A 25,740-nucleotide genomic window follows, 5' to 3' on the forward strand; every position below is an offset into this window, starting at 1 on the left:
GGTCGCCTAGGCAACGCGGCGGTGGCGGCGGCGGCGCCATGGTGAGAGCGGGCTGCGATCTGGGCCTCGTCCCTTGTCCTTGTCCCGGGGCCCCTATCTCAGAGGGACGGGGCTGCTGCCGCCCGGCCCCAAGGACCGAGCTGCCGGTGCCGGCCGTGAGGCCGCGGAGCTGCACCTGCGCATTCAGCTGCTGCTGCGGGCGGTAGCAGCCTCTGCCCGTGCGGTGGGCCCGGGAGTGCTGGGGTAGTCACAGGGCGCTGGGCTCCTGTGGGTAAAGCGGTAACTGGTGCCTTGAGGTGCTGGTGAGGCGGGGAAGTGGGTAAGGGTGGATGGAGGTATTCCGCATTGGCTCCTGAAGTATTGGTATATGGAAAAAAGGATTTAAGACTAAAAAAAAATCACCCGAGGGGCATGTTGACTTTCCTGCAACCCCCCTGGCGCTGTGGTTTGGTGCTGTGGCTGCTGAGTGTGAATCCCAGCTCGGAGGGAACTACACCTCTGGGGTCAGAATCGTTCTACCGTAACAAACTTCTCCACGTTCCTCCGCGCAGCCCGTGGTCTTTTCTCCACCCACAGGGAGTGGTCTCATGTGGGTAATTAATCACACCGAGGTTGTGTAAAATCACATGACACTATTTAGACGTTGCACAGAAAGGATAATTAGTAAATCAAATAAGAGATTCGCTGTTGGGCTTTCTAGGGTCTGTTCTTATTTCCTGTTGTCGTTTGGAGAAGACCCCTAATTACATTTCTTCAAATGCAGTTTCCCTATGTATGGCAAAAGGCTCAGTGGGGTTTCTGTGTCCTAGGTCACTGCATGATGTAATTTAGTGTTATTAGGAATAGCGCATGGTATCAGTTGATGAGTTCAGAAAACACTGAAAACATTTTTTTGACTGAATTATGTCTTGAACTAAATTATATGTCGTCTTTTTTTTTTTTTTTTTTTTTTTAACAGTGGGAATAAGTAGGTACACTTGTATAACCATAAGCGTGACCTAGCCTGGTAAATTATGGTGGTCCAAAGTCATGTGTTAGTGGTTAATTTTCTTTTTTTTTTTTTTTTCTCCCCTGATCTTCTAGGGTCCCAAAAACAAAAAAAAGGTAAGTAATCAGAAATACGCTCTAGTTCACATACAGCATTTTGACCCTTTTGGTGTTCATTTAGTGCACCAGCACAACTCTGTTATTTTGGAAATTATATGAGTAAAATTACAAAGCACTTCATGCTGAAATCGAAGTAAGCATCAGTTATTCTGGACTTAATATCTACAAAACAGTGTTTTTCAGAGGATCTGTCATAATAAAGGTGTTGTCATATCTTGATACTATGCAAATGTACTTTTTAAAAAGAAAAAAGTTTTTTTTTTTTTTTTTTTTTTTTTTTTGTGTTTTTTTTTTTTTAATTTTACTTTTTAATATTTATTTATGATGGGCCAGTTGGTTGGGCCCAATCTGGAGCATCTCTCTTATAAGCAGAGATTGTGGGAGCTGGGCCTGTTTAGTCTGGAGAAGAGAAGATTGAGAGGGGATCTCATTAGTGCAGATCAATATCTCTACAGAGATGGTGCCAGACTCTTTTCAGAGGTGCCCAGTGACAGGACGAGGAGCAACGGCCATAAACTGAAACACAAGAAGTTTCACCTCAACATGAGGAAGGACTTCTTTACACTGAGGGTGGCAGAGCTCTGGAACAGATTGCTCGGGGGGTTGTGGAGTCTCCCTCTTTGGAGACATTCAAAACCTGCCTAGACGTGTTCCAGTGTAACCTGCTCTGGGTGGCCCTGCCTTGGCAGTGGGTTGGACTGGACGGTCTCCAGAGGCCCCTTCCAACCCTAACGATTCCAGGACACTAAGGTTATGTGCTGTTTGCAAGGAGTCTGAGTCGTGTTCCTGCAGACCTACCAGAGAGGAGATGGTGAGCGCAGCCTCTGTGTGTTTTGCTTGGCAGCTGCTGCCCAGGCAGAGAGCCAGTGTCCTGGCTTTGTGCCACAGGCTGGACACATAACATGATAGGCTGTGGGGACAACAGATAGAACTCCTCAGGAAACTGTATTGCATAAATTCATCCTGTCGATTATTCTTAATTTGGTGATAACAAAATTATCCACCCCTCCCCCCAAAATAGATCCTATTCAAATGTAGTCCTTGGAGAACTGTGGAGCTCAGTTTTGTCAGCACTATGTAAAATCATAAGAATGTGAAAAGAAATTGACTAAAAAGTGATTATGAGCAATTGAAACAATCAGGTTTTCCATTTTCACTGAAAAAAAAGTAGTAAAAAATTATTATTTTGAACTGGAAGGAACTGATTCTTCCCTGAAATCTTAATGGGTAGAATTGTGAGATTTACTGACTTTCTTCTGGGATAATTTTGCAAATAAACGCTTTGGTAACAAATGTGCCAGGATGCACATTAATTCAGTGGGTGTACATTTGTGGTTGGCACTAACTTTTCACCATCGTTTTTGTTCAAGCTTCGTGATAACCTTTGTATTCAAATTTACATTTATGTATATATTTATTGCCATGCAAAGTTAAGTAAATAGCTTTTAAGTCGTTAGATCTGAAAATACGCTGGTCAAATCAAAATGTGAAATAACAGTGTTTGTAACATGCTTTTTGTGTGGTGAATGACGAAGGGCCTCCGTAATTATTTCTAAGTTTGCTCTCAACTGGGTCACTTGTAACAGTATTTACCGAGTTATTAGGAATACGCGGATGGAGTGGACAGGAAGACTTCATAATACCATTGTGTTCTTTTACACCTGTCTGGACTTAAGTCCTCTCTTGTTGTCTCTCCCTGTCAGCTTTGTTGGAACTCCTTCTTTATTCCAAGATGGGCACTATGCTACTGTGCTGGTTTGGTACCGTTCTGTACCTGTTTCTCTGCAGAAGAGAAACATTGGATTCCTAACAGATCTTTAGTGCGTATTTGCATTGTGATACCATCCAGTTATATTCTGTTGCTGACACCGTGGATGAAACTTGTCCTGTTGTAGTTAGTTTACCTTCCCTGACTGAATCCTTGTAAGTCTTTGCCTCTCACCAGTGATGGCATGGGGACTTGGGATTCAGCTCTCTGATGTGCAGCATCCAGGTTAGATGCCTAAGCAGAAGATGCATCTCCTCTCACTCTGAACCCATTTGCATTCTATATTTTCTGGTTTAAAACAGTAAACATTTCATTTGATTTGATTTAATTGTCTTTTGTGTGTGTCAGTGGTAGAGTAGCACTGTTCAGCTAGTACATATACACCACCAAATGCAAGTAACTTGTTTTCTTCGATGTCTTTTGTCATCCATACCTTTGCTCTTCCAACCCTAGTTTAGGCTGCTGTCACTCTTCGTTTTCTCTGTATGCCAGAGCCTATGCAGAATATCATGGCTTACTTTCTTATGTGTACAAAACCTAACCTTATCTGTCCCATTCATAAACATTAATGTTGGCTGTGAATTGGTTTTGCAGTTCAATACAGAATCAGAGTCCTTGTTTTTACAAGCTCCGCAAACATGTTTTGATTCATGGCTCATCTTTCCCACTCCGCCCCCCACCACACCCACCCCCTTCCCTTCTGTTTTTTTCATTTTTTCTGTTTAAAAAAATATGCTGTATTCAGGCCTTGTCTTTACAGCATCTGCCTTCAGGAACAGCACTTCTCCCTGATACCATTCCATCCACCCCAGGTGGACTCAGGGCACATTGGCTGCAAGTGTATTACATAGGCAGCAGCAGTGTTACCTGTGTAAACACTGAGTAAAACTGAATAAAGATAATTTAGTCCTTAGTAATTGTTCTTGGTGAGGACTGCAATCTTAGGATGCTTTTGCTACTTCATTGACAGGAAATCATCTTAGTTGGTAAAACCAGATGTTTTGACTTAGATTTTTTGGGTATTAATGTGGTTAGTAACATCTTCAAATCCAAAGAAAATTATGCTTGCCACATTCTAGCTGTTCAAATCTCTTGAAGACAACGTGGTCTCGTGTGTACACATCCAATTATCAAATTTTTATGTGCATCATCAGTGAGAACTCTATGAATACTGTGAATTATAGGACAAAACTAAGTGTTTTATTTTGGTTAGTCTGTTACATGACAGTAGATTTTGTATGTTACTTACATTGTCTTTTTTTTTTTCTTTTAATGTATACCCAGACCACAAAGAAATAAGAAGGAAGATAATTTCTGAGAACCCCAAATTTAAAATACAGTTATTTTAGGATTAGCCTAGAGGTCAATCAGTTAACTGTCTTGAGTTGCCGTGAGGCTTTTATGACAGAAAAGAGAACTCTTTGTTAGTCATCTTGTGAATTGGATGCTTCCAAATGCCAGAGTTGCCTATTTCCCAAAATATATTTCCCAGTAGTTCCTAAAATGTTTGAAGCTGTAACATCTGCTTTCTTAGCAGATCTACCATGTTATTCAATTTCTACTTTAAACCAAGAGATTTTAATATTCTCCTATTGTGGCTGTGTTCAGGAATGTCTAGCATAGAATAATATATTAACTGTAAGAACATACACTGCATCATGAAAATTAGAAGAAAATTGAGTCCAGGATGTGTATTGCCATTCTGGAGTCTTCACTGACTATGGAGGGAGTCCAAATCTTATTTCAGGGATCACATTAGAAGATCAAACTTATAGAAGGCAAATACCTCCCAAATGTATTACAATAATATTGATGTTTGTTTTCTTTTAATTTGTTGCAAACATTAAGTCTGGTGCCAACAAGAAAGCTGAACTACTGAGATTACAGAGAGAAGAAGAAGAAAGGAGGCGGAGAGAGGAAGGTACTGTTCACTTCATTTGTAGGGAATATGATGGCACAAGTCCCTTATTTTAAATAAATGGACAGAAAGTAATTTCCTAAATGATATGTACATCACTATCTGTCTCTATTTCACAAACACGAGTGACTCCTTCCTCTTTTCTTGTGTGGGACAATTTCTGTCTTACATGTTACCGCATCTCACTTTCCTTAGAGCCTTACTTTTTTCGCTAGCTATTTCGACTGCAGTTAAGAACTTTGGAAGGAGGATGGCTGGAACAACTGGATTATTTTTTTTTTCCTCCTCTCTTTTAATATTACCTTTTGAAATATTCTCAACAAGTTAGAAAACCACAAAACATTGCATTTCTTTTTAATCCCCCCCCCCCCCAAGCCTAGTTGTCAGTAGTCAAGAGAAATTCCCTGAAAAGGACTCTTACCAGAGGCGGCCAACAGAATATGTATGTTGGCAGGGGTCTAGCTGGTGTTCTGAAGGGGTAGCAGTTAAGGTGACTACAAACCAGGACAGATTAAAGTGTAGTTTGCTTGGGCTTCTTCTGTCTACTTGAGTGACTGATTCACCCACTTCTTCAAGACCTTTCTATTATGTATCACTCTATCCCTTAAAATGAAATCCCAGTCGCATGGCTTGCCCATCCTCACCATCGGAATGTATCTACTTCTGCAGTTTAGTATCACAAGCCGATACCCCTGGCTGAACATCCGATCCATCTCTTCTTCCCTTTCTGCCCTTAATCCGTCCTGGTGTGGTCTTGGGCATGCTGTGACTGCTAGTAAGCCACTACCAATCACTAGTAATCTTTGTGGGTGGGAGTAGCAGCTAAGGTGAGCAGAGGCAGATTTGCGAACTGCTGTTGCTCTTGCCTCTGTGCAACACATACACTTGAAGTGATTTATGTGTAGGGGGTGACATCCAAGCTGCTGTTTGGGAACATCTAGATTGATGCACAGGCTGTGCTAGCCAGGCTGAAGGCTTAGAGGTTGAAAACAATTTTACTTAGTACTCACATCCTATCCCTTTTTCTAGACCCTATGGCAGCAAAGAAAAGCTAAAACTGTGATCAGGAGTAACTGATCCTGAAGGGTATTTCAATGAACAAATAACTATAAATTTGAGTTGTAGGAAACCAAAGGTTTTAGGAGAGGAGGAGAGTAACTTGGGACTGAACTGCTCAGTTTCACCATGTGCTTTGGATTAAGAACCTGGGTCCACTGAAGCCGTAGATAGAAGGAGAGGGCACTCCTGTTGCTGTTTCTGAGGGCAAAAAGAGGGCTTGCTGATGCTTTTCTCCGATTGTGTTGACCCAGGCCAATAGGGGTAGCACCATAGGTAGTGTGTTTTAGTACAATGATTCAAATTAATTGGGAAGATTTCTGCACAATATAAGATACACGCTTGTGTTTCTCATTTTTATGGTGGTTTTGTTATTACAGCTAATAAAATAACTTGTCTGGTTTTATTAAGCAAAATATAATTATGCTTTCGATATATTTCCTGATCTTCAGAGGAAGCCAGAATTCAAGCTGAACTAGAAGAAGCAGCAAGACTTGAAAAGGAGAGAATTGAACAAGAGATGATGGCAAAGCTTGCAGCAAAAGTTAGTTTGTACTCACCGAAAAAATCTAATCCTATTTTTAAATTGTGACAAGGTCTGTAAAACATTAGTAATTTAGTGTCAGAATAGAAATTAATTTCCTTATGTCCTTAGTGTTGGGAACAATATAGAGGAAATTTTCAAGCATCACTAGATTAAAATTAATTATGAAAAATCTAGCCAAGCCACTGCAAAGGTACTCTTGTATAAGATCCTACAAATGGAGAAGGTGGTAAGCTGGATTAGTAAAACATAATGCACCCAAAGTCAAGGGAAATGGGGCTGGTTTTTTTGGTATAGTATTCTTTCACTAAGCAAATGGTTGGCATAGTGTTGCTTTGATTCAGAAAAATTCCATGACATGAGATAGTCTTGCCTGGTTTTGATACATAAAGACGCTGTGGTTAAATACGTTAACTTTTGCCATGTGTGATACTCCAGTTTAAATAAATCCCCCTTCTATTTCCACTATACTTTCAATTGGATGAATTTTTTGTGTTCCCTGTAATTACATTTGATACAGCTGTGGCAAGAATATTTTGGTATAAATTCCTTAAGTGGTTACATATTAGGGCAGATACATTGATTTGTGTGTGCGCATGTGTATATGTGCATATGTATGAGAATATGTGTATTTATTTTTCTGAGAAGACTCAAATTCAGAACAAAAAGTAATTGGTAATACCTAAATATTTTTGTGGGGTTTGGGTTTTTTTTTAAAAAAGAGGATCTACTACATTTTATTTTTTTCTGTTTTTCTTGTTTTCTTATTTTTTATCCCCTCCTCCCCTTCCCCCCCAAAAAGTCACTCCTGCCTGCGTCTCCTGTCCTTCACAGAGTATTTTTTACCTTAGGAAGATGAGGAATTTGAAATAATAGAAATTATAAGGAAAAAAATAAAATAATCTTGCACACATTTTTCCAGCATATGCTTACATTTTTTAGCAGCTCTTGTTCAAGCTATTTTCCAGATGATGATATATAAGCTGTTCAAGCGAGAGGTTAACAATCATATGAAACATTATGTTTATCATATGGCTCAGCAACTAATGTGATGACAATAACATATTGCGAACTTCTGCAGTCTTCTCAATTAAATGTTTTATAAAAAAGCAAGTTTTCAGTGTTTGTATTTGCTTAAATGATAACTAAATTCAAATATCCCATTTTTTTCTTTGATATAAAACAATTGTAAGAAGTAAATATTTAACTCCTCTGTTTGATATATATATCTATATATATTAATAGGATCGAGAACGAAGGGAGGCTGAACTGGCAGAGCTTCATTCACTGGAACAGAAGTTTTTGTCTGCAGAGCAGTGGAAAATCGATTATAGAGCACATGCAAAGGTAAGCTTGCTTTCCAAAATCTGCCCAGTGTTACAGAGGTTCAACAATGAAGAGACTTCAGCTATGTCTCCATTGCAGGATCCAGGAGTTTCCATTTCTTGAGTTTAGGTGTGTGCTATGGCTGCATTTCAAGTTTCATCCTGAGGTAGTAACTGGCCATGCTCACTCTTTTCTATCTTCTATATATTGTTGTACACAGAAAAGAAACATGAGCAAAGAGGAGCTTGTCTGGGTGAGTATTAGTATTAATACTCACCCTGAGTATTACTGGTACTAATTATTAATACTGGTATTACAGTATTAAGACTGGAGACTCACAGCTTACCCCAGTAGTCAGAAAGAATTGCAATTTCAGATTTTCTGGTATTTGTCCTTTCTTTTCTATTTGTTTTCATTCTAGTTTTAAATATTCCACCAAAAAAAAAAAATTTTTTTAAAAAAAAGCTCCACCAGTGCTTAAGAATATCTTTTGACGAATTTGAGACAATTGGCAACATTTATGGTTCCTGGATATCACAGGTCATCATTTGGAGAGAGGTTGGCCAAAACTTTGAAGGGCATGACACAAACCTAGGTCAGATATCAGGGCTAAGAGTTAATGTCTGCGGTTTAGGGTGACAGACGTGGTGGCCGAATCATCACCCAATACTACTGTGTACCTGTAAAGATAAATTTTAAATAGTAAGGCGTAGAAATACACTAGTAGAACATTTCTACTCTTGTGAATCCATCTTGCAGAAACATCATTCATTAACAGTCAGATACAAGATTTGGTCAGTTTGGCTCCAGGTAAGGTGAAATAGACTTGTGGACACAAGGATTTTCTTTTTGTCTTGTGTATCACTTAATCCTTTATAAATCCTCTGTGGAACAGATTTAGAATCACAGGATAAATCATGTTAGAACGGACTTCTGAAATTCATGTAGTTCAACCTCCTGCACAAAGCAGGGCAAACTCTGAAGCTAGGGCAAGGTGCTCAGCTGGGTTTTGAAAATTTCTAAGGATGGGGATACCACAGTATCTCTGAGCAACTTTTTGGATTGCTTTACCACTCTCATTGTAACAGGTTTTTTTAAATGCAATTGGCATTTCCCATGTTACAGCTGGTGATCATTGCCTAAGTGTCATAATACATCATCTCTGTGCACCTCTAAAGCAAGCTTGCCCCTGTCTCCTCTATACCCCTCTGTAGGTACTGGTGGATTGCATTTGTTAGTCCAAACTAGCAAAGCTCAGCCATCTTACGGTCTCTCCTCTTGCCCCGCCAATTTACTGGTACTGAGGGACACAAAACTGGATGCAGCACTGCAGATGTGGCCTCAGGAGCCCTGCAGAGGAACAGTCCTAGGCTTGCTGCTTACACTCTTCGTGGTATAGCCCGCTGTGCCCTGAGCCTTCGTTGCCACAAGGGTGCAGCATGGTAACTGCACAGTTACATCTTAACACCTTAGGATGATTTTTATTACCTTTTTCAGTAGATGACATACTCTGACTTTATTATCCTTGTGAACAAGAGACTCTGTTGGTCATTTCGAAAGGGAAGAGTGTTTCTGATGAGTATTTCTTGGAAGGAGGAACATTAGATTTTTGTTTTTGTTTTTTAAAGTAATGGCAAAATAGAACTATTATTTTAAAAATAGATCTTCAAATACAATACTGGTAGATTATAGAAAATACCAGCGTTTGTGTTAGTATGTTGTTAAGAATATTTAGGGCAAAATAAATGCATAATACTAAATGCTGAGTTTCCACATCTATTTCAGTTCAGATTAACAGATGCATTTACAAATTATCAGGAAATTTATCCTTTTTCTCAAGGAACAAGTGCTGTCATTTTTAAAAAGACATGTTTTCCTGATGATGAAACTGAAGCTCTCCTGTAAGTGCAAAGATGTAAAAAAAAGAAATTGGGTGTTTCAATTACTGAAGACTGATCAGTCTTTTATACAGGAATTTCCAGTGCCCTGAGCACTCAGCTATTACTGCGTTTTTTGAACTCAGTGGAAATGGTTGTGGAAGTGGTTGGGAATGCAATTATACAAGTGCTTTTGCTTTAAAAGATCCATTTTACATTGTAATGCAATCTTCAGTAACATTGCGTTATTAATCTTCACAGCAAACAGGGAGGCAGTGTTTGCTAATAACTTCCTATATGGATGAAAAAAATTATAGGTGATAAATTAATCCCATGAGCCACTGTTAGGCTCATGTAGAGTTAAGTGGGTTTAGCCTGTTGCTGGTTTCTTTTTTCTTCCCCCACCTATAAGAATGACCAATAATTGATTTGAAAAGAAAATTATTAAAAAAAATAATCTTGGATTTCACATTCCCACCAGAGGATTTTGTAATAGCTGAATTATGCTGCTAAGGAGGAGGAAATCTCTCCTTCAGAGGCAGAGAAAGGAGTAGAATGTTCCTAAGCAGCTTTATTGCAAGTGTAGGAATTTTCAGTTTTGTTGGCAGTATCTGCTTTGAGAACCATCTGCCTCTTCCACCTGCCCCCATTCCTCATTTATGTTCTCACTCATTTAGTCATTCAGCCCCTCATTTGTGGCAGGTACTGAATTCATTGCTTTTGTAGACATGCACGCTCTACCTACTAGCAGAATAGAAACCACTGATAAATGAGTGAGTATAAACAGCAAATGTTAGGTGGGAAGAAGTATCTTAACGCAGTATATCGAAGTAAACCTGTTTTGGTTTTTTTGCATAGTGATAAGCCAGGTGGTGTTACAGTCCTGTTTAGGTGCGGGTGTGATTGTATCAATCACTGTAATATATTTGTCTTTCAGAATCCTTTTTGTTGTAATAATGATAGTCATTTGTACCACGTGCCTGTATCTACTTTTCTTTGAACATTTCTGTAGTGGGAGCATTACCTCAGTTGTGATGAAAATCCTGACCCAGCTGTACTGTGGGAAATAAATACTTTCATGAGTTTATGGCGTGAAGATCAAAATAAGGACATTAAACTTGTGATGGAGAAAGGGGAACAGGTGCTAAATGTAAGTGATAAAATGGTATTTTTTCAGTTTAAGCTTACCAGAACATATCCTTAACAGCCCCCTCCCCCTTCCTTTTTTTCTTTTTCTTCATGACCCAGAAATTTTGCTTCAGTTTTTACATTATTTTTAATTACAGATTTATTAACTCTGAAGAAGATGCCTATTGACTTTAAATATGCAGTGTGTTTAAGGGATTTGTGTGTAATGTTTCCACACTGAGTTCTGGTATTCCAACATCCGCGTTCCCTGCTACATACATTTTAGACAGTCGTGAGGCAGAACATGTAAGCTCATGTCATATATAGGTGCTTCAGTGGACAGCAGCCTTATTGTGTAACAAACACTTACAGCCAGTAAAGTGTTATGTAAGAGCAGAAGTACCCAAAATGCAAACCACCAACCACTGAAGGCTTGCCAAGCAATTTTAAGCAATTTGTGGCTGCTCTGTAAATTAGGATTTTATTTTAATTTATGCTAACTTTACAGTGTTTTTCAGTAAGTTAAAGGGGGTCTTCCAGAATTTGGGGGTGAAAGTTGCATGTGTAATACAAATTTCATTGAGCTGGTTTGGTTCCGAGTGTTAAATTTCCTGTCTTGCAGCGCTTGCTGGGTGCTGCAGCTGTCACCCTCCATATACTGCCTTTTTCTTAGCCAGCAGGGAATGTGCTAGTCCCTTCCATGAATTTCAACAGATAACTCCTCCCGTTCCTCTCTTCTACACTGCAACCCAAGCAAAAAGCCTTGCAATTGCCCGCTTCCGCTCCTTCTCACCACTCTTCTCCTTGCTGTCACATCTTTCCCACAAACACACTTCCTCCCCCCGCTCTGTGTTTTCCATTCAACACTGGAGCAGTTACAGCTACCCCACATCCTCTAAACGTGCACTGCCATGTACTGTATGCTCAGTAGCATATTCATGTGATACTAGAATATAGGCAATTTTGTTTCACCCCTGCTGGAAAGGCAAGGTGATGTCAAAGATGGTCTGCCTTCTCTTGGTCTAAAACACCTGAGCATCCCTGGCAGTGCTCAAGGCCAGGTTGGATGGGGCTTTGAGCGACCTGGTCTAGTGAAAGGTGTCCCTGCCCATGTCAGGGGATTGGAACTAGATAAGCTTTAATGTCCCTCCCAACCCAAACCATTCTGTGATTCGATATGATTCTATGATTTCCTGTTGTACATGCTTTTAGAGGTTTTAGAGGAACTGTTAAAAGCTATGAAAAGATCAGCAGTTCGGAGTTGACAGGGACCACCTCGCTATCAGGGCAGACCATGTTGAAGGTGTTACAATTCTGCTGCTGCTTTAACACACTAAATAAGCAATAGCACTGTGATTCCACAGGTGAAGGGGAAGAAGAATCAGGCCAGTCTGGAAGGAAGGCATAAATATAATCAGATCCTCCCTTCATCTGAGTGCTGCAGGTTACTTTGGCCAGATGGGAATTTTTTAGTTCTCTGTAAGCATTTAGATGTTTAGATGTTAGCATGTAGTGCTAATGGTATTATAATATAATATTAGCATGTAATGCTAATAAGACAACAATGTTATTACAGAGTTCCAAACTTCATGCGAAGGATTGTTCTGAGAATTAGAATGTAATTCTGTCTTTCTATTGTTTGGTTGTTGTTTGGGTTTTTTTTTAAGATTTCATAGTTGAAACTGTTACTTTAGAAAATAGGGTTCCAAAGTAAAGCTGTAAACTTTTTATTAAACCTAATTTTTGACCAAAAGGTTTCCTCATGTGACCAATCCCATTCAATAAATGATCTATTTCATAAGCTAAGATTTCACAGCCCACAGGTTAAGGAATAAAGGAATTGAATTAGAGGGATAAAGGCAGGCAGACTTGACCCTGGAATTTCCAGCACTTTGCATGGTTGACTGATAATGCTGGCTTAGCACGATTTCTAGAGATATAATAGAAGAAGATTATTTCTATGACCAAGATGATACATTTAAGTACAAAGGAAGCAAGTTTGCCTCGTTTTTTATGACAGAACACACAGTATATTAAGGATGATATCAAACTAGAGGTACTTGTCCCACATATAATGTCTTCTAGTTAATTGAGAAGTTGCAGTTTCTTTTATTGGATGCACCATCAAATCAGATAACAGAAAAAGAAATAGTCCAGTACCAGGAATCTATTCTGGAATTGCAGAATCTGCTTCAGGAGAAGTACAATGGAGCTACAGAGCACCTGCTTAAAGTAAGTAAGATTTACTACTTCAGAGCTGTAATAGGCACAGTGCACACAAGGTTAGCTACAAGTGTCTTGATGTGATGGTTGTTTGTGTTTGATCTTAAACTGGCATAGAGGTTAGTATGTGAGTTTCAAAATTTGGCATTTGAGTTTCCAAATCGTGTGGATAGCAGGTACCAGACTTGTAATTCTTCAAACCCCCTGAAAATCTTAGCTTTACAGTGGAAATTCCCATCCGTTAGATATTTAAGATCAAATTATTGTGAAACTTTGTGAGATTTGGAGTTATGGAGAACAAGGGGGACTGTATGAAATCTGTTTCCTGTTTTGTCTCAGTGATTTAAATTAAAGCTAGTTGATTGTACAAAAAAATTGCAAATGTGAAAAGCTGGTCACGAGGTTGGCTTGTACACGTTTTTTAATCATATTACTAAAATATTTTTAAAACTAAGATCTTGGGAAGAGTAAAGGATATTTAAACAAGAAAATGAAAATGTACTTGGGAGTCAGTTTTCTGGGTTGCATGTATAGGTAGCAATCTTGTTTGCTATTTTAAGTATATTAATCATATATGTAAGTATGTTTAGTGAAATACTATTTCTGGAGGAAACAAAAAAAGGAAAAGGACTAAAGGAAATAGTGAACCAGTTGTATGTTCACGGTCAAAACCCTCTGCAAATTAAGTCATTTTAAATTCTTGATTGTCTTTACTGAGTTTAGGATTAAACTCCTAATGGAATTATAATTTCATGAGTTTTATATTGACAAAATTATAATCTGTGCAGTGACTGTGGGATAGGAAGTCCATTATTGCTCAGTAAGTCCTTTTGTTTTTAACTTGTCCTGAGAAGTATTTTTGAGGGCACCTGCTAAAGGGCAGTACCACTGAAGGGAATAATGTGAGATCCTGTATTTTGCAGTATTTGACTGACAGACTTGATGAAGTCAGAGGAAGAAAAAGAACACAGTTCAAATTCTAGCGAAGAGATTTGAGTTTATAACTGTCATATTTTAGTACATAAATACAATGTACATGAGCTTTGTCTGGTGTACTTTTATTCCTGTATGTTTTGTTTATTTTATTCAAGTGTAAATGTAAGTAAATCAAAGTGATATAAATAAAAAACCCCCCATGATTTAAAAAAAAAAGTTTTTTTTCCTTTGTAGACAGCCTGTATGTGTGAAGATTCTGAAACTGGAAATATGCATGCAGTCATAAAGGATAAAAATGTCACTTTCTGTATCTGGGTCAACCTGAAGAAGAAAGTAAGGTATAGAATACTGAAATTCTTGATTTGAAATGAGGCCTGGCCTTGTCTAACCAAGTAAACACCAAGAACCAGTTTCCTGTAATCTTTTTCATGTCGAATAGCGTTCATTCTACAGACTCCCAACTGATGGATTTCATACCATCCTGTTGCTAAGGAAAATGCTGGTTACATCAGAGTTTTATTAAAGAAACAGGAGTGGTTTATATATGCCTCACTACAGCAGAGAGATTGAGTTGCTGGATTGGGTCTAGAGAAGGGCGACAAAGCTGGTGAAGGGTCTGGAACACAAGTCTTCTGAGGAACAGTTGAGGGAACTGGGATTGTTTAGTCTGGAGAAGAGAAGGCTCAGGGGGGTCTTATTGCTCTCTACAACTACCTGAAAGGAGGACGGAGTGAGGAGGTGGCTGGTCTCCCAAGTAACATTCAATAGGACAAGAAGTAACTGTCTCAAGCTGAGCCAGGAAAGGTTTAGACTGGATATTAGGAAAAAGTTTTTCACCAAAAGGGTTGTCAGGTATTGCAACAGGCTGCCCAGGGAAGTGGTGGAGTCTACCATCACCGTGTAGACAAGGCCCTTAGTGACGTGGTTTAGTGGTGGACTTGGCAGACTTGGAGTAACTGTTGGACTTGATGATCTTAAAGTTCTTTTCCAACTTAGTTGATTCTATGATTCTATGTATATATGTATAAATAAATATATATATAAAAATATAGATGAAAAAAGATATATGATTTGTTTCTTAAAATTCTACAGTAGAACCCTGTTACTGCCAGACACTTTTTAAAGGAAAACAATAAAACCCATGCAAAGAATTGAAATTCCTCTGGAAGTAGTGTTTCTTGTTGATGTATTAAATAGCTTCTAAGCTGTTACAGTTGCTTGCAAAGTGCTGAATGATGCTCTGTGCGCAGTTCTCTGTTAGATAAAATATTCTAGAGCCTGGGATTTGAATATCTTCCATAGTAGGTTCTGAATCTAGAATATTTTTTAGTAGATTGCTGTTTGATTGATATGCTTTTCAGAACAAAATTTTTGAGTGGACTTCCTACTCCCACTCCGCAAATATGAGAAATAAATTGGTAAAAGGACTTAGCCTTGACTAAGGACCTGTTGCTGTAAGCTTTGCTAAGGTAACTAGAAGGCTGGATGCTGAACAATGTCAGACTAACCTTCAGGAAGATTCCATCTGGGTTAGTGTTAAGGCTTTTTGGTCATCTTAGAAATGTGCTTAAAATTTTTAAGCAAGAATCCAAAAATAGATGTTGCTTTACTAGATTTTTTAGAACTTGTGACCAGATCTTGTCCAAAAGTAAGTTCTGGCTTTGGTTGGGCAGGAATTGCAATGAACAACAAACTTCTATGGCTGATGAAATAACCCAAGTTCATAACTTAGACACTCTACCTAATGCAAGTTGGCTTCCTATGCCTGCTCTAGCCTTTTTCCTACACTGTCCCAAGGATCAGTAGCTGTGTAAGACTGTTGAGTGTTGAATTTACCTTTACATCTTTGTATCTCCTTGGGTTTTATGTGAAAGATGCTGAGACTGATGTAACACAGACAGCTAGTGGCTTCACCTATGTAGGATTTGCCCGTTAAATTAGTCAGTTCTACCAGGAATGCGCTGTTTAGAAGAGCTGCTGCCTGATTCTGCCTCATTGTCATCCTATCAGGTCAGTTATTTTTGCAGCTCCTGATCCCCTTAATGCAGTTACAGCTTTTCTGGAGGGGCTGACAGGCAGCTGTCAGTACAAGACAGGAAGCGTATCGTGACTCTATTTCTTAGATTGTGCCATGTGACAAAAGAGAATCTAGGTGACTTTTAATGCAGAATGTTGATTTGAATACTTATGAAGAAATATAAAAATAAGTGCTGCCAGTCTTACTAGGGAATGTTATTTTTTAAACTCCTGTTTACAGGTTCAAAAATCATGTGTTTTGTGATGCACAGCATGGATTTGATCTTCCAAAGTCACTGGCTGTGAGCAGTGTTGCTGTTCGCATATTGCATACTCATTATGATCATGTGTCTCCACTTTGGCTGCAGTGTCAGAGTGTGCCAAAATTGGAAGTCTTAGATAGCAAAGAGTTAACACAGGATTCAAAAGACGATGTAGAAGAACCAGGAGAAGAGGGAAACAAAGCCAATGAAGAGCCCAGCATACCTGCTAAAGAAGAGCCCAGCATGCCTGCTGAAGAAACATGGGATAGGAGAAAGGTAGGTAAAAAACCTCGCCAAAGGATGTTCTACATTGCTGCTGTTACTCGAGGCCCAGTCGCAGTGTAATAGCTTCTTAATGTGTCCTGTGCCTGAGAGTGCCAAGTTCTTAAATATTTTATACTGTGTCATAAATCTTCTCAAGGGAGTGGAGAGATGGATGACCGAAGATTGTTGTACAGAAGGTAGAGGGGGAGGTTTGGACAGGGTGGGGTAGTTGCTGTGCAGTTGGCATGCGTGTGTTGGCATTCGGTTGGTAGTTTAAGAGTAGGATCAAGCCATGAGGAATATCAGGTGCCGTTGTAAGGTACTTCCATATATCTGTGACATATGTCCAGATGCATGGATTCTGCTTATGAGAAACTGACAATACCATAAAATCATTGCAGGAATCCAATATTGGGAAAATTCACAGCGTGCAGAATGGGATTCAGAGTTCAGCAGGTCTTGGTTCCACAGTTACTTGGCTGCTCCATGTCTGTGTGCTGAAGCTTTGCCCTTAAGGGCTTCCCAAACACTCTTTCTGGCTGCAGGTTCTCTTTCTCGGCACTCTTCAATGGAGTATGTTGGCTTCAGGTGTTGTGAAGGTTGCTTGGTTTTGTATTTTTCTCACTGGGTTGGGTTTTTAAATTTTGATATCATCTGTGACCTGCAAATAAGTGACTCAGGTTCTCTAGCTAAAATTTCTGCACAAATAACTGTAAGACATCATGTTTTATGTCTTCTTAATATGTTTGGAGCCATAATCTTTGCATTTTAACACCTTTGTAGTAAATCAGTGCTTGAAATCCCATTTTTCTTAGTTCCTTTTTTTCTTTTTTGTGTGACAAATCTTGTCTTTTGGCAGTTTTCACCTACGTTTTTCAGACTTCCTTCAATCTCCTCATTTCATTCTCTCTCTTTCTTTCCCAGGTCTTACTCTCTTTCTCTCAATCCCTTTTTTTGAATTTTCATGTTCCCTCTGAAGGCCTCACTTCTCTCAGCTACCGCAGCCTGTCCTCCTGTCTGGCTCTGCCTTCACTTCTCTCACATTTATGTGCGTAAATGCTTCTTTCCCCTCACCTTCTGTCCTCTTTCAGGAGATTTGTGTTCTTCACACACACTGGCAAGCACAGCATAGGGCACAGGAGGTGCCTGTGCCTCCAAACCAATGGCTGGTGCTCTGAACTGCTGTTTGTCTACTGCTGTGCTTCCAGAGGAGTCTGCTGTGACAGGGATGAATTTGTATCTGGTTGGAAATTTGGCTGGACGTCTAGGGTAAAGTTTTGAAAATAGAAAGCAGTGTGAGAAAGGAAATAAATATTATGGGCAAGGCACAGGCTGGAACTGCAATGGGGGCGTTTGGCAGAGTTTCAGCATGGCTTTGGATTCAACGTTGGCTGAAGTTTTTTTTGTGTCGCTTTTCTAGCTGTAAAGTTGGCATAAACAGAATTTTTGAGTGCACATGCTGCTGAAAGGGTTAAGTGCTTGCATGGTACTTCGGGAGCTTGAGATGGAATTTGCTGTGGAAGTGATTATGTTTATCTCTATTTATATATCCAGTTCCGGTGTTGGAGCGTACCTTTAATCAAAACTATTTTTGCTCACTGGGTAGAAATTATTTCTCCTAAAAACCTTGACCCGATAGCAAGATTGTTGCTAGAAGAGAGAAACTGTACTCTTTCTCCTTGGGCCTCCTTGAAGGAGGTGGTAGCTCTTCTTTATGGAGTATAGTCATATATATGTCTTGGACTAATTAAAAAAATGTCTTTTGCTTTTTCTATAGAGTGTTGTCTCAATCCAAGAAAACATCAGTAACATAGCTGATGTAAATGAGACAGGGGAGGAAGCTGAGAAGAAATCAGAAATCCTGGACATATCATCACTATCACTAGGTATTTAGTTAGTTTTCATGTGCAGCGTTGCAAAAGTACTTATTCTATTTTATATATGGAAACGTGATAAAGATTTTCATGTGAAAAATAATGTTTATAAATATATTGATGTAGATCAATATACGATATTATGATGTTTATCAATACAGTGTAATGATCTACAAATCAATATGATTTATATAATATATAGAATAAAATATCATATAATATATAACATATACAAAAATATGTATATCAATATACAATATATCAATTGTATATTAAGGGTAGATTTAGATTAGATGTTAGGAAGAAATTCTTCACTATGGGGGTGGTGAGGCACTGGCACAGGGTGCCCAGAGAAGCTGTGGCTGCCCCATCCCTGGCAGTGTTCAAGACCAGGTTGGACGGGGCTTTGAGCAACCTGGTCTAGTGGAAGGTGTCCCTGCCCATGGCAGGGGGTTGGAACTGGATGATCTTAAGGTCCTTACCAACCCAAACCATTCTATGATTCCATGTTTCTGTGTTTTGATAACACTTGAGTTTTGTTGACATTTCTATTAATGATTGTTAAATGGAGAAAGAAAACAGGACACGTAGGAAAATGGAATTTGTCCCCACACTTATTTATTAATGTTCATGTACATGTTTATTGTATTTATGTACAATTGTGTATTGTTGTGCATATGTTTATGTATGCTTATGGGTAAGACACATAATTTTTATGAATCTGCCAGGCTGCCTAGTGAGACCGATTTCCACAGGATAAAAATGAGGCAATTGCATATAATAGTAGGCGTTCAGGTTGTGTAAGTATTACTGAGCATTACTGACACGTGGGCTTAAAGTGAGATGCTTGCTGATACACTTTGCTTAAAAGAGGGCCTAATTCTAGGAACTGAAACTATTTATCTGTCCACATAAGTTAAGTTACAAATTTCTTCAGTGTTGTGGTGTCCTTTGGTTTAGTAAGAGTGAGTTTTTTTGTAGTACTGTCTTAAATAAAATAACTGCAAACTCTTCAGCATAGTTTAGCTGACCTGTACAACCTTTTCCTTGTAAAAAAACCCAAACCCCACTGCATACTTTCTGTGAAGCACAGTCCAAGCAATTGGATATCAGACTAGACCCTAAAGACCACCCAAACAAGGTGGTTTTCAAGGTAATATAAAGAATATAAATAATATACTTGGGCTTTATTTGGAGGAAATTGTTATTTTATTTCAGTAAGGCTCAGGAAATCCCTACAATAGTATTATGTGAAATGTATGTGCACAGAAGTGTGCTAATTATACCTGAATGTCTTCTAGCTTGTTGATTTGCTTTAATAAGGAGAGAAGGCTTATGAAACTATGCTTTTGTTGGCATGCTAATGATATTCAAATCCATTCAACCGGTTTTCAGAAGAGAGTTTGAAAGGATACACAGTTACCACAAACTCAGTGAAAACAGGCAACCAGGTAGATGAGAGATAAAACGTAGGAATGCAACAACAGGGAAAAGAGCAAGAACTACTGCAGTTCTCTGGATTTAACTTTGTTGTACCAGTGTTAAAAAGTTAATTTAGTCTGGGAGAAGGAATAGTTTTGTTTAGCAGACACTTGATTATTTTTGTATTATTATTTTAAAAGGTGAGTTAAAATGCAAGCTGCCACTGTGGCTGGCAGTAAAATGGGGTTTACTTCCTGTATATTTTTTTATTGGAAAAGGACATTATGTTGTTGTGTGACTACAGTAGGATAAAACATCTGCATAATGCAACTACTTCTGACTTCATAAAATTAACACCATTTTTGCTTGTTTTTTTAAAAATCTTGAAGACAGCTTATATAGATATTTATAATTTTCTGAATTATCTCCCTCTCTAAAAGCAAATTTCATAACACAGAGTTATGAAATTACTGCATTACAGTATTGAACACTTTTTCTTAATCCCTATCAACAGTAATTTCTGTCCTCCCTCTGAAACATCTGGTGCACTATTTTATATGGGCTTTTTATAGCTTTTAAAGAAAATATTTCTAGGCATTTTTGTCCATGGCATTGATGCCTTCTAATAACATTTTCCAATTAATTAAAACTTAAATTCAATTATATGTATAATATATAGAGAATTATGTGTATAAAAAGATGAGTTATCTTTTTATCTGAAGATTGTTTCATGTTTGATCCCTCTTGCTCTTCATAAATAGAACCTTTAAGCTTCATCACATGACCTTATATCTTATATATGAGATGCCTTATATCTTTTTATTTGCCTTATTTCTTTTCATATCCATACACTCTTATTAAACCTGTCTAGAATCTAGAAACAGAATAAACTTGTATACCTGTGAAATTCTTCTGTGATGATGTGACTCTGTCAGTAAAACCTTATTCCTATATGACAAATTTTGAATTGACTACAAGGGTAGAGCAGAGATTAATCATCTGTTAAAAAGCTCAGTACCAAAACAAGAAGTGCTTTTCATTGTCCAGCTGTCTGTCTTTCCCACATTTCAGTTAATTGTTAAAAGGTTTGGGAAACACCAGTAGATGGTGCTGAAATGCTGCAGAGTGTAAAGCACACCGAGCATGTGGACTTTTTGTGCAAAAGTGGGAAATTTCAATGTCTTAGTTTAAGCAGCAAGTTAATCTATGTTGTTTGGTTATTTTGTAGTTCAGGATCCGGTGATGCAGGAAGAGACAAGTGAAAAAGAAGAGGCAAAACCAGATGAAAACATTGTTGACTTGCAGCAGTTTGTACTGGTGGGTGGTGTGTACCATATCAATGCGCTGCAGGTTCCACGTCAGGTCAAACAAGTCAAGGACTGGAGTATGGTGGAGGTAAGTGAGGAAAGAGGTTACACACTATGCAGCCCTCTTCCCTATCATCCTTGAAGAGCTGTGCCTGAGCTGTGACACCACTGTGCAGATGCAGTGTACATGATTTCTTGAGCAGCAAACTGAAGGGCCAAGTGTTTGAATAATTTTTCAATTACACTTATTCGATTTTTGGAGGGGAACAGATTGGCCTGCACTTACAGAGGTGGTCACCATGGCTCAGTGGTCATCAGCACGGCTAGCACAGATCGTTGTGCTGGAAAATGCTCTTGGGCAAAGTAAAAGCAAAGAGAAGGGGTCTTAATTTTTCCTTACGTGAAAGGTACGCTGCCAGTTTGGTCCCAGGCTCTCCAAGCTGTTTGAGGACTATAGCTATTATGTTCTAATTTTCCCACTTATGAAGCCTGATGCAATGCTAACCTACATCACAGATTTTACCGTGAAGCGGAAAACCTTTAATAAGTGAAATTCCCATACAAACTAAGAACGTGGGACTATGGGCAGATCAATTCCCAGCTGCATACACAGATCTGCATTACCAGTCACATGTGACCTCTTTCATTCCCTTTGACACTGTATGGACAAACTAAAATTACATCTGCTTTTGCCTCTCAGATGCTCTTGGGTTTTTGGTTTGTTTTCTTTTGTTTGTGGTTTGTTTGTTGTTTTTTTTTAAGACTGTGGATCTATTAGAAAATGGCTATATCTACTGTGTGGTACTGCCTTAAGGGTGCCATCGACAGCACATGAAGGGTTCAAAGGCCTGCTGGTAGTCACCGTTTTACTATCTATCTTCAACACTGTAGTTTGAAACGTGCAATATTAGCAAACCATTAATAGTAATGAATTTTAAATGGTGTGTTAGGAAACTCTGCAAGTGATTGGATGGGCTTACATAGGCTACTGCATTTTCTAATAAGAATAGTATATGTTCTTTTCCCACCTTGCCAAAGTTACGTGATGTTGGGTTGGAGGCATACCCATATCCTTCAGAAGAGGCTGAAGATGCCATACATCCACCAATAGAGATAACCCTTAGGCTTTCTGACAATGTGATGTATTTTGCAACTCCTGTGATAGCCCGCTGGGATCCTGCAGGTACAAATTTAGGACATAAATTTATTTTAAGTTTGAATAGTGGAATTTATAGCTGAGTTTGACTATTTCCAGAAACCAGCTGTAAAGATGAGAACCAATTCAGAGCCCAGAAATAATCTGGGACCTTCAATGGTAATTCATTTGGTTCAGTTGTTTCTGGTTCTATTTTGCTTCTGCATCCTATCTAGTAATGGACCACTTGTTGAGGCTTTTTACTGTAGCTTTTTAATATGAATAGAAAAAATACACACCATTTAATGGGCAGCAGTACACCTGTATACCACAAATCAAGTTTTGCTAGGGTGAAGTCATGTAAAGTCCACTTTGAGCCAACTTAGCTCCTAACTACATGTATTAGTATTAAGTTAAAATATGAAAATTAAATGTTAAAACCCAAATGTGATATTCTAGTTATAAATACAACATACCTCTGACTTTACATTCATTAATGAGAGTAGAACCTATTTAAACAGTTTGATGTTTGAAGTTACTTTGAAAATGATTTTGTGGACAGCTTTATAGCACGTAAGAAATGACAGTTACATCAGTATCTGTATTTCTTTTGAAATTAAGGAGAAGCTTTCCTTTCAAAATTAGCCTAATCTTGTACTTAAAGACAATTATAACGTGTAGAGTTTTTTGCCTTAAATAAATTGTCTTTATTTTATGCCTAACATTTTGTCTTAATGGTGGGTGAGTGTTAGTTAACCTGGGATGCCTTCACTAATTCTTCCCAAGTACATATCCCGAGCAGAAGCTTTAGATATACATCTTTGTATTTTTGCATCCCTTCTGTAAAGGCCAGCAGTGGAGAACTGATGACATCAGCAACGTAACATATGAAACAGAAGAAAAGAGTATCACTTTTAAGATGGGGGCCTTTTATACAATAGCACTTCTTCAGGATGCTCATATCAACATGCCATATCAGGGATGGGAATTGCAACCTACTGGCACAGATGAAGCACTACTTATAGTTACTACAGTCTTTGCAGTGATTCAGATACAAATCAAGGTAAATAATTTTGCTTATAAACCACTTGCAATTTAAGAAGAAAAAAAAGAATTATTACAGTGACCTTTATTAAGAACTTGGGGTGCTTCCACAAGAGCAATTTGAATCCCACTGTGCCAGTGAAAATGAAGGAAGATCTCTTTCCTTTCCAAGCACTGTAAGGAACAGTACTAGTAATTTAATTTCAGTTATTTTCTGTGAACTGGTCAGGAGAAAGAATCTGTATAATTGTTTCTGCGAAGTTCCTGTAAATGCTTTGATAGTGCTAGTACCTTGCTGAATTCAAGACAGTGTCACCAGCTAGAGGCTTAAAAATCATTCCTCTCTCCTCCCACCTATACCAAGAGAAATAAAAGCATTTCAGGCAACCTAATACTAATGCTGCTTGTTCCTTCTAAAGGTGGTGTTACACATGGTTATCCATATGCTCATTCCTGTGTAAGTCAGTTCAGTAATAGACATGATTTTCAAAGAGTCAGTATGAGCATAAGCATGGGCCAGTAGGCCAGTGTCATTTCTGAAATCCTACAGAAAATTGCGTTTCTTCAGAGTAGAGGAGATAGATAGATACTAATATTTGATGCCTGAAGCAGAAAATAGCTTTTATGACTGGTAAGTTGAGCTTTCATGACCAGTAAATTGCTTTTACTGGTTTGTACAACAGGGTAATCAGTGTATGTTGTCTTCAGTAGTGGTGGAAGAGAAGGAGGTGCTTTCCCACATCACAGGAAAATGGATAAGTCCACTTAACCTAAGAGAAGTTTTGAAAAAAGCTGGTGTGAATATTTTTCCAGGAGAGTGTTCTTACACGTACCTCTCTCTGAACAAGAAGGTGAGTGCAAGAGTGGAGGGTTTTCCTGTTGTTTTTCCCACTGATTTTTCACTTAGGTAACATTTTCTTGTATGAAGACCTGCTGTGCAGAGTCAGGTGAAAAGTACACAACTCTGGCAGGTTAGCCAGTGAATTGTGGTTAAATCATGTTTTTTGTAGAACAGGGAATTAGACTGCACAATACATAGATTTCCTAACTTGTACTTTTGTATTACAGGCACCCATAGCAGAAGCTAAGGCCTATCAACAGATGGCACTGCTTGCATCTGCTTTTGCTTTTGCCAGGAGCAAGTGGAATCTAGAGGCTGGTCAAGAGCAAGTAGTGTTCAAGGTTTGTGGATTTAGGTCAAACTTCTAGAGAAAACCAGCATAAGCGTTATGTCACAGTTGAAGAGACAGAAACAATTAACTTACATAAGTTACACTCATCTCAAACCGTGCCTTCAACCCCTGCCTAGGCTCTTAAGATTTGTGGTCTGCTTACCAGCATTCAGTGGGTGTGTGTGTCAGTAAAGCTTCAGAGCCTGCTTCTTAGCTCATGGATGTCAGATCTCTACCTGGACACACATCTCAGTAACAGAGAACTTGCTGATGCGCTAGGGTGTAGAACTGATGGGTCACCTATTGAGGCTGTGGTCAAAGCTGGGATGATAGAGCTGGATGCCAATTTTCATGAAGTCTCCTACTATAGGGGTCCTCTTGTATAGCAAATCTGATCTGCAAGTTTTCTAATTCATATATGAAAATTTCTTCTCATCATATGGGGTTTAATTTGTTCCCTAGTGTAAAGGGGGGAAATAAGCATTGATATATTTCCATCTGTGAACTAACATAGATGTGGTTAAAACTTCTCCCAGGCAGACAGACAGAAAAATAGTCCCAGCTGTGGTTGTAGATACAGAACATACCATACTGTTGAAATCTTGAGCAGCTCTCCCCCTCTCCTGAGTTAAATGCATGTGAAATACAAATATTTAGCTTAATACTTCATCCCAAGAGCAAGAACTAAAACAAATGAGGCCTGTTGCACCTAGCTCCTTTGTCCACAGGAGTCAGGAGCAGCTGCTAGAGTGACCAAACCTTATATTTTACAGAGGCAAATGAGACAGAAGATGTTGCTGTTGATACAGTACTTGGTACACAGTCTTTTGGTTTAGGGGTTCAAAGCTGCACCTTGAGTTTGTTTCTGTATTACATTGATGAGTATACAAGAACTTTAATTTTCATCTAGAATTTATACTCTGTCAGTGTCATGGGCTTCATCTTACAGCTCATTTTTTTCTGCAATAGGTAAGTGAGCATCTTAAAGCAGAATCTGTCAAAGACAAAGACTGGTCTCTTTATCTATTTAATGGCCAGAAAGCACAAAAGCTTAAGCTCACCGAAACCAGTGAAGCTTTTTCAGAAGAGATTGAGGAAAATTCTGAATTTCACTCCACAATCTACCATATGCTTAAGGACTTTTCCAGCAAAGAAGCAGTAGATAAAGTGGAAACAGCTAGCTTCCTGTTTATTGATGTTGTATATCAGCTACTCCTTGCTACAAGAGTTTTAACATACTCTTAAGTACTGCATGCTTCCCTTTAAAACTTTATTATCAAAAGCTTTCAATAAAGTTACATTTCAAGTCTCAAATCCTTTTCTATTCAAATCATTGGACCAGCTTCAATGACTAAAATAC

At 38.7% G+C, this 25,740-nt stretch overlaps 1 protein-coding gene across 2 annotated transcripts; it reads left to right on the plus strand.

Annotated features, from left to right (window-relative positions):
* Positions 1-14: 14 nt before the first annotated feature.
* On the plus strand, positions 15-25,694 carry CASC1 (cancer susceptibility 1). 2 transcript variants are annotated; one of them, XM_030479180.1, is made up of 15 exons: positions 15-41; positions 1,084-1,104; positions 6,302-6,393; positions 7,639-7,740; positions 10,609-10,746; positions 12,810-12,956; positions 14,118-14,221; positions 16,141-16,438; positions 18,204-18,312; positions 20,951-21,117; positions 22,068-22,212; positions 23,013-23,227; positions 23,892-24,059; positions 24,277-24,390; positions 25,350-25,694. In XM_030479180.1, exons 3-15 carry the CDS (start codon positions 6,370-6,372, stop codon positions 25,623-25,625), a joined length of 2,007 nt encoding a protein of 668 aa, XP_030335040.1. In that variant the 5' UTR covers positions 15-41; positions 1,084-1,104; positions 6,302-6,369; the 3' UTR covers positions 25,626-25,694. The 2 variants fall into 2 exon arrangements, with proteins under 2 accessions (XP_030335040.1, XP_030335041.1); XM_030479181.1 differs by lacking the exons at positions 15-41; positions 1,084-1,104 and adding an exon at positions 4,727-4,796 and having other exon boundaries at positions 25,154-25,571.
* The last annotated feature ends 46 nt before the right edge of the window (positions 25,695-25,740 follow it).

The sequence above is a fragment of the Strigops habroptila genome, chromosome 3 (assembly GCF_004027225.2).
Source record: "Strigops habroptila isolate Jane chromosome 3, bStrHab1.2.pri, whole genome shotgun sequence".
Lineage (NCBI taxonomy): Eukaryota > Metazoa > Chordata > Aves > Psittaciformes > Psittacidae > Strigops > Strigops habroptila.

Coding starts and splice junctions, on each gene's coding strand:
- CASC1 (XM_030479180.1), top strand. CDS start 6,370: ATGATGGCAAAGCTTGCAGCAAAA. Junction 14,222..16,140: donor AACCTGAAGAAGAAAGTAAG/GTATAGAATACT, acceptor TCCTGTTTACAG/GTTCAAAAATCATGTGTTTT. Junction 21,118..22,067: donor AGGACTGGAGTATGGTGGAG/GTAAGTGAGGAA, acceptor ACCTTGCCAAAG/TTACGTGATGTTGGGTTGGA.